Below are 8,871 nucleotides of genomic sequence, written 5' to 3'. Positions count from 1 at the left end.
TTTCAGGATTTAACATGGTAATTAGAAGGTAAAAATTGTAGTTGTATTAGGCAAGGGATAAGGTAAGAATATAACAGACATGCCAAATTGCATTTAGTAGGAAAGCATATATAAGGAGCATAGAAAGATCATGGATTATTTCATTCAAGTGGTTTCACATAGAATTTTGCCAGGTAAGAGATAATCTTAATAGTCTTACCTTGTTGAAGCATAAGATAAGTAGTTTATACATGAAATAGTTTTAAGTGGGAGATGTTCCAAGATCTGGGGATCATTTCTCCATCCAGGGTCTGTAGCCTGTAGGCTCCCTGCCCTACTATTGAATCAATTAGGTAAGGTCCTTCCCATGCAGGAGCAAGTTTGCCAGCATTCTTGTCTTTTGTATTTGGGAAGACTTTACGTAGGACTAAGTCTCCTTCCTTGAATACTCTCATATTCACATTTTTATTGTATTTTGTGGCTACTGTTTGCTGGTAGTAAGCTATTCTGATCTTGGCTGCATCTCTTAATTCTTCAACCAAGGTCAGGCTATCTTGCAGTAGCGACTTGTTTTCTTCCACAGTGTTCAAGCTGCTTCTAGTAGTTGGTACAAGGATTTTTGCTGGGATCACTGCTTCGCAGCCATAGACCAGGGAGTAAGGGGTCTGGCTTGTGGATGTTTTAGGTGTAGTTTTGTTAGCCCAGAGGACTAGAGGGAGTTCTTCAGCCTATCTGCCTTTTCTTCTCTTTATATTTTTCTTAAGGTAGCTGATTACCACTTTGTTGCTGGATTCAGCCTGGCCATTGACTTTTGGACAGCCTGGTGTAAAGGTCACCAGATTTATATTCTATTGTGCACAGAAGGCCATTGTCCTTTTTCCCACAAACTGAGTGCCATTGTCACAAACTATTTCTGAGGGGATATCATATCTATATATGATGTTTCGTTTGATGAATCATATGACATCCTTCTCCTTGACTTGGCTCTATGAGTCAGCCTCTATCCACTTTGAAAAGTAATCAGTCATGGCTAACATGTAGACTTTTTGTCCAGGAGCTTGGGGTAATTTGTCTACAATGTCCATTCCCCACTTCATGAATGGCCAGGGAGCTGAAATATATTGTAGTAGCTCTGATGGTTGATGAATGAATGGAGAATGAAGTTGGAAGGCTTCACATTTTGAGCTGTAAGCTAGGCAGTCAGCCCTTAGGGTTGGCCAGAAATAGCCTGTCCTTAGAACCTTGCTTGCCAGGCTTCTGCCGCCTTTCTGATTTCCACAGTATCCATCATGTATGTCCTCAATAACTTGTTTAGCTTCATGAGGTTTCAGGCATCGCAGGTAAGGTCCAACCTGAGACTTTTTAAACAAGGTGTTATTTATAATGGTATAGGTGGAAGCTTTAATTCTATGGGCCCTTGCTTCGTGCCTGTCTTTGGATAAGATCCCCTATAAAAACCAATCATAGTATGGATTGGTCCAGGAGTTTGTGTCCTCAATGATGGGACAGATTTGGTTGGGTTTTGTAATGGTTGGTTCGAGCAGGTGAACAATAGGTATCTTGTCAAATATAGCAGGGTTGAAATTTGATCCCAGGCTGGCGAGGGCATCAGCCTGGGTGTTTAAGTCTCTTGGTATTTAATCAATGTCAAATGAACTAAACTTTTTGCAAAGGTTTTTGACATAGTGTAAATAAAGAACCATTTTGGAATCCTTTGCAGCGTAGGTTCCTTTAACTTGATTTGAAATTAAAAGTGAATCAGTTTTTACCTTAAGATTTTGCACGCCAAGATCTATACATACCTTGAGTCCTGTTATCAGGGTTTCATATTTAGCTTCATTGTTTGTTGCTTTAAATTCACAACTGATAGCCTGCGCTATTAAATCTCTTTGTGGTGATTTTAGTACTAATCCTAGGCCAGTTCCTATAATATTGGTTGCTCCATCTACGTGTAAGGTCCATTCCTCGCCTAATTTTTGGGTGTCTAAGTGATTGACCTCTATTATGAGGTCTGGTTCTAGGCTGGGACTAAATTCATCCATAAAGTCTGCTAAAGCCTGGGACTTAATTGCTGTTCTAGGTTCAAAGCTTATGTCATAAGTACTGAGTTGTACTGACCATTTTGCCATTCTGCCTGAAAGTTCAGGTTTTCTGAGGACATATTTGATAGGCAGGTTGGTCCTGACAATTATTTGGTGACTCTCAAAGTAAGTTCTAAGTTTTGTGCAGGATACAATTTATACAACTACGTATTTTTCAAGTAATTCATACCTTGTTTCTGCATCTAGGAGACTTTTACTTACATAATAGACGGGGTACTGTTGGCCTTCAACCTCCTTGGCCAGCACTCCACTTACTGCAGTCTCAGTGACTGATAGGTAAACTGTCAGAGGTTCTCCTTTGTTAGGTTTGGCCAGTAGTGGAGGAGTAGTCAGATAAGTCTTTAATTCTTAGACGACTGTTTTATGTTCAGGCATCCACTTGAATGATTTGTTCTTCCAGAGGAGGTCATAGAAGGATCTGCATCTTTCAGATGATCTGGATATGAATCTGTTCAGGGCTGCAACTTTTCTTGTTAACCTCTGGATATCTTTGACTGACTTGGGAGATTCTAATTCCAAGATGGCTTTTATTTGTTTTGGGCTGGCTTCAATCCCTCCTTTTGTCACCATGTATCCTAGGAATTTGCCCGAAGACACTCCAAAGTGGTATTTGGAGGGGTTGAGCTTCATGTTGAATTCTTCCAAGATTTTGAAGGCTACTTCTAAGTCCTTAACATGATCTTCTACCTTCTTTGACTTGACAACCACGTCATCTATGTAGACCTCCATTATGTAACCAATTTGGTCCTTGAACATCATGTTGACCAGGTGTTGGTAGGTTGCCCCTGCATTTTTCAGGACAAAAGGCATTGCTGTGTAGCAATATATGCCCTTTTCGTGATGAACGCTGTATTTTCCTGGTCAGCTGGGTGCATTTTGATATGATTGAATCCACTTGAGGCATACATAAATGTTAGTAGGTCATGCCCATCTGTAGAATCTACCATTGCATCAATGTGAGGGAGTGGGAATAGGTCTTTTAGACAAGCTTGTTGAGATCTGTGTAGTCCACACAGACTCTCCACTTGCCATTCTTCTGTTGCACTACGACCACATTGGCCAGCCATTCAGGATACATTACTTCCCTGATCATTCTTATGTGTAAGAGTTTGTCCACCTCTTCATTTATGATTGTGTTGCGTTCAGGGGCAAACTTTCTCTTTTTCTACTGTACAGGCTTAAATGAAGTGTCAATATTGAGTTTATGGTAATAACATTAGCATCTATGCTAGTCATATAAAAATGGGACCATGCAAAACATGAAGATTTATTCTTAAGAAAACTTACTAGTTCTGGTCTAACATTATGAGGGATATCAGATCCTACCAGTACATACCTGTCAGGGTACTAAGGGTCTAATACTACTTGATCTGTTTCCATTTGGGTTTCTGCCACATAAGTGCTCCTGACAGGCTACTGTAATTGCTAAGCGAGAGACTTACCTGCCTTGGAAGGTTTTAATGATTCAGTATAACATTCCTGGGCAGACTTTTGTTCACCTTTGATGGTTGATATTCCCCATTCTGTTGGTATTTTTGACGCATTGGTAATAGGTTGAAGGAATGGCTCTGACATTATGGATCCAAGGCTGGCCTAGGATTGCATTGTAGGATGAAAGGCAATCCAGGACTCCAAATCTTTCATATGATGAGACTCCTTCAACGTAGGTTGGCAGGTAGATCTCTCCTTGAGTATTCTTGGTTTCCCCACTGAATCCAACCAAGACATTTGACTTGTTTATGATCTGGTTCTCATCGATCTTCATGGCTTTCAGAGCATCAAGAATAATTAAATTGACTGAGCTACCACCATCTACTAGGATTCTCAGGACACGTGTAGTGCCAATTTGCATAGTAATGACCAGTCCATCATGATGGATGTCCGAGATTTCCTGCATATCAGTATCATCAAAAGTAATTTGAGGCAAATTTCTAGGTTTTAAAGGACATTTCATTTTTGACTCCCTGGCTATTTTCTTTGCATCTGAGCTAGTCAGGCCGTAAATCTCAGATCCTCCATTGATGAATTTGACTTCGTAGATGGGTGGTGTTGGGGGCAGGTCACGTTGTGGTCTTTCTTGATTCTTTCTTGATCCGCCGTCTTCCCTATTCTTTGATGGCATTAAATCTTTCAGGTAGCCTTTCTTTAGCAGGTGGGCCACTTGTCTGCGTAGACCCAGGCATTCATCTGTGGTATGTCCTATATCCATGTGTAATTCACACCATCTTGTTGTGTCTTTCCTTAGGTTGGGATTGTCCGACTTTTTGGGCCACTTGACAATGTCTCCCATGTTGTCAAGCCTTTTGATCAGTCCTGCAGTATCAACAGAGAACTTATTTTCCTGAATAGGTGGGTAAGTATAAGATTTACCTCGTTTCTCATGAGCATAGTTGACTTCTGATCTGTCAGGCCTGGTGTATGGGGATGGCATGTTACTACTTCCCCTGTGATTAGAGCTTTTTCTGTTAGATCTTTTATATCCTGAAACGTTGTCAGTGGTTTCAGCCTTGAAGCTTTTATCTTCCTCCAGTCTGACGTAGCCAATGGCCTTTCCCTGAACGTCTTCAAAAGTTAGGCAAGGTTTCATGGTCAGCTTGTCATAGAAATCGCTATCTAGTGGTACTCCAGGCCTGAAAGCTTCCAAGACTGTTCCAACATCACATATGAGGATTGATACTTTCTCTTTGCTGAATCTGGTCAGAAATGCTCTGATTGTCTCGCCAAGCTTTTGCTTGATTCTGTACAGGTTACTAGATCTCTTTTCGAGTTCCCTGCTGCTGGCGAACTGGTGGTTGAATGAGTTTATCAGATCTGCAAAGGACTTGATGCTTCCATTTGGCAGGTTGATGTACCATTGAAGGGCAGGCTCGGTCAGGGTTGTTCTAAAGCCTTTGCACATACATACTTGTCGCAACTCACTGGGTATAGAGGTGCCAACATTCTTTGTTAATAGTAGGCTACATGGGTTTGAGGATCTGTAGTCCCATCATAGATTCTCATTGATGGTACCACAAGTTTTTTAGGCAGATCTATCTTAGCTATCTCATCCACAAAGGGAGAGTCGGTATAAATTTCAGGGTTGGCTTCCTCAATGCTTGCAGGCACTCCAGGGATCTACTCAAATTTCTCATGGAGTTTCTGGATCTCCTGGAGCATGGCCATCATTATGGCTGCATTAGTTTGATCTGGGATGGCCTCTACATTTAGGATTTCTTCTGAGTCTGAATCAAGATCCCCTACTTTGGATTTTGATCGAGTTGGAGTACCAAAGTTGGAAAAATCAATGTTCCTGATGATTAAAAAAAATGGTGTTCCAGGCTGAATCTTCAATTTTGAGCCTGAAGCTTTATCTCCAAGCTTTTGCTTCAGACTGGACTCTGATTCTTTCAATTTCTGGACTTCAGCATCAGCCTGGGCCATCTTTTGCTCTAGTTGCTCCATTTCCAGTAGTTGTTGTTTGGCGACAGCCATTTGTTGTTTTATACTATCTCCAGTCATTTTTTGGAAGAGATTTTGTGTTGTTTGGGATTAGGTTTTGATTATTTTTGAGCTAGATGCCCCACGGTGGGTGCCAACTGTTTTAATAGTATTTCCCACGGAGATAAGGTCCTGCCTGGGAGTTACTTGCAGGGCAATCTAACTCAAATAATTAAGCCTGACTTAATACGACTGATATCTTAAAGAATGAATAACAAAGTAAGACACATAGATTTATACGTGGAAAAACCCTGGGAATAAGGGAAAAAAACCACGGGCACCAAGCCAAGAGGGAATGTTACTATCTTTTATGGTGTCTTGACAGGGAACGAGTATGACAGGCCAGATGTAGTGCGTAAATGCTAAATAATTCTGCTTTAGTAGTTTACAATGATAAAACGAGAGTATGAATGAGTAAATAGTCGATGATCCTTCCTTCTTCTGCTGCTTGTTATTTATACTTTGCTTACAACGGCTCTTTCAAGGTTGTTTTGGACGTTCCTAGTAAAAAGGCCTCGTGCCCTATTTACCCGGAGGTGGTTGGTTGACTATATAATCTGCCTGCAGTTATCTTTGCTTAGTCAATAGCTACATATTCTTCGTATATTATGTTGAATAGGTCTTCCATGAAAGTAGGAGCAGTCTCTCTAGGTTTTAGTTGTGCTTTAGTTGTTGCCTGGCTTGCTGTGATAGTGCTCATCATACGACTGGTGAGATATTCCTTCAGGCCTGGCCTAGTAGATGGCCTGACCTGTCTTTCCCTCCTGACTGGCACCTGCTCAGGTGTTGTATGCCTTGTATTGGATTGCTTCCGTTCAGGCTTGGCTTGGTATTTCCTTGCCTGCTTGTTGTCTGGTCAGGCAGGACAATTCTTGGCCCAACAGATGGCATCTTGTCCCTAGACCTACTGATTGTACCGTGATTGGTACTAAATGGGTTTTTCGCAATAAGCTTGATGATTCGGGTAATATCGTAAGGAGTAAAGTTAGATTAGTGGTGCAAGGATTTAAACAACAAGAAGATATTAGTTATAATGAAACCTTCACACCAATAGCTAGGCTTGAAGCCATACGTACCCTAATAGCTTTTGCAGCTCACAAAGGCATCAAACCTTTTCAAATAGATGTCACAACGGCTTTTCTAAATGGCTATTAAGAAGAGGAAGTCTTTGTGGAGCAACTGCCGGATTTTATGAACAATGAATTTCCAAACCATGTTTTTAAATTGGACAAAGAATTTAATAGTTTAAAATAAGCTGCACGGGCTTGGTATGATCGCTTGTCAAAATTTCTTTTAGAAAATGGTTTTGTGCGTGGATCGGTTGATAAAACATTGTTCATAAGTCACAGTGTGGGGAACTGTTAATTGTACAGATTTATGTTGATGACATAATATTTGGTGCAACGAATGAACTCCTTTATTTGTACTTTTCAGAACTAATGAAATCTGAGTTTGAAATGAGTATTATGAGAGAGCTAGGGTTATTCCTTGAATTCAAATTAAGCAAACTTAAAATGACGTGACGATTCATCAACAAAAGTACATAAAGGAGATGCTATGTAAGTTCGGAATGACTAATTCTAAACCTTTATCTAAGCCTATGGTTTCATCCATCAAGCTTGACAAAGATGAGAAGGGTAAGAAAGTTGATGAAACGATGTATCGAGGTATGATCGGTTCATTACTTAATTTAACCGCTAGTCGTCCGGATATTTTATATAGTGTATGTTTATGTGCTCGTTTCCAAGAAACTCCTAGAGAATGGCACTTCATTGCCGTAAAACGTATTCTTAGGTGCCGCATTGTCTTGCGCGCAAATCCTTTGGGTTTGACAACAATTTAGAGACTATGGTATTATCTTCGACTCAATTCCTATCTTGTGTCATAATACTAGTTCTATCAACATTTCAAAAAAACCCAATATAACACTCAAGGACCAAATGTATTGACATACACCATCACTTTTTACGCGATCATGTGGAAAAAGTTCAAAGTCGTCTTAAATTTTGTAGAACGGAAAATCAAATAGTCGATATTTTTACAAAACAGCTGAAAAGAGAACAATTCGTAAGACTTAAGTCGGAAATTGGTTTGTTAGATTGTGCATAAATTTGATTGACAAAATGTCTCGCATGATTGACTAAATTAGACGGTTTTACGTATTTGTTTAACTAAGACGATTTTATGTTAATATGAAACAAGTTAAATGATTAACCGACATGTAAAAACCGTTGTGTGAAATTGTTATTTGCATGGAGCCACTAATGTGAATGACCCACACCCATCAACTCACCCTTTGTCATTCCCCATGCACCCTTGTAGTCGCCTAAAACCACTCATGACCCTACCCTTGCACGGCTAGACCTCTCTTAACACCCAACCATATATCACTTTTACTATTCACCTTTCCACCTCATTTATTCCTTAGTTCATTATTTGAACTAACTTTTTGCAGTCAAATATCTCAAACATATTCACCTTACCTCATTTCTCACCAAAATCGTTCAAAAATTCCCTCTCCCAACTCTTTTTCTTAGCTTCACTTTGAAAGTTATGCCTCCCAAGAAAACCTTCAACAAAAAATTCAATGAAATTCGAGCATCCTACTTACCCAAACCGAAATTGAATCCACCCATTGTTGAAGCAAGCACCAAATGTTTAGGTTCCAAATTTGTTCAAAGCCAAAAATCAAGTCCGAAATCTAAAGTAAATCCAATGCCAAGAAGGAAAACGGTAGCAAAACGTCCCAAAACAGCCTCCAAGGCTAGACGGTTTTCAAGTCGGGTTTCAATCAGAAAAATGATTTGAATGAACCACACACAATGGATACCGAGGATGAATATGGTGATTTTAAGGTTGTTGGTGAAGTTGATGATGATGGAACTCCTATTCTCGAAAAACGAGTTGATGTTATTTTTGATGTTGAGATTGGTAACAAAGAAGGAGAAAAGGAAGATGATACTAGTGAGAAAGAAGAGGAAATCGAAAAAGAAGGAGGAGAAATAGAAGGAGATGAAACCGAGAAGAAAGAAGAAAAAAATTGAAAAAGAGATGAGTGAAAAATAAAGTGAAAAGAATGAAAAATATGTGAGTGAAAAGAATGAAAAAGATTTCAGTGAAAACAATGAAAAATAAAAGAGTGAGGAGAAATAAAAGAGAGAAATATCAAAAGAAATTGAGAGTGGAAAAGAAAGTAAGGAAGAAAAAGAAAAGGAGAGTGATGAAGAGGTGTTAAGTACATTGGTTCGAAATCGAAGAAGATGAGGGAAGGGAAAAGGAAAGTTGGTTGTTAATGATGAAGGTGAAGGAGACA

At 39.6% G+C, this 8,871-nt stretch overlaps 1 protein-coding gene across 1 annotated transcript; it reads right to left on the bottom strand.

The window, feature by feature from the left end:
• Positions 1–751: 751 nt before the first annotated feature.
• Positions 752–2,810, bottom strand: LOC141601983 (uncharacterized). The gene is made up of 3 exons (XM_074422291.1): positions 2,581–2,810; positions 1,782–2,130; positions 752–799 (listed from the first exon to the last, which is right to left on the bottom strand). The coding sequence occupies exons 1-3, from the start codon at positions 2,808–2,810 to the stop codon at positions 752–754; spliced, it is 627 nt and encodes a 208-aa protein (XP_074278392.1).
• Positions 2,811–8,871: the final 6,061 nt, after the last annotated feature.

This window comes from Silene latifolia, chromosome 9 (assembly GCF_048544455.1).
Source record: "Silene latifolia isolate original U9 population chromosome 9, ASM4854445v1, whole genome shotgun sequence".
Lineage (NCBI taxonomy): Eukaryota > Viridiplantae > Streptophyta > Magnoliopsida > Caryophyllales > Caryophyllaceae > Silene > Silene latifolia.
The sequence above is the reverse complement of the archived record's forward strand: the minus strand, read 5'-3'. Positions and strand labels throughout refer to the sequence as shown.

Bases quoted from the DNA above. Each gene is read 5' to 3' on its own strand.
- LOC141601983 (XM_074422291.1), bottom strand. From the start codon at position 2,810: ATGGAGGTCTACATAGATGACGTGGTTGTCAAGTCAAAGAAGGTAGAA. The intron at 2,131-2,580 runs GTCAGTCAAAGA...ATATGTCCTCAG, and splicing joins TTGGAATTAGAATCTCCCAA to AAAACCTGAACTTTCAGGCA. The intron at 800-1,781 runs GTATGTATAGAT...CCTTTACACCAG, and splicing joins CCCTGATAACAGGACTCAAG to GCTGTCCAAAAGTCAATGGC.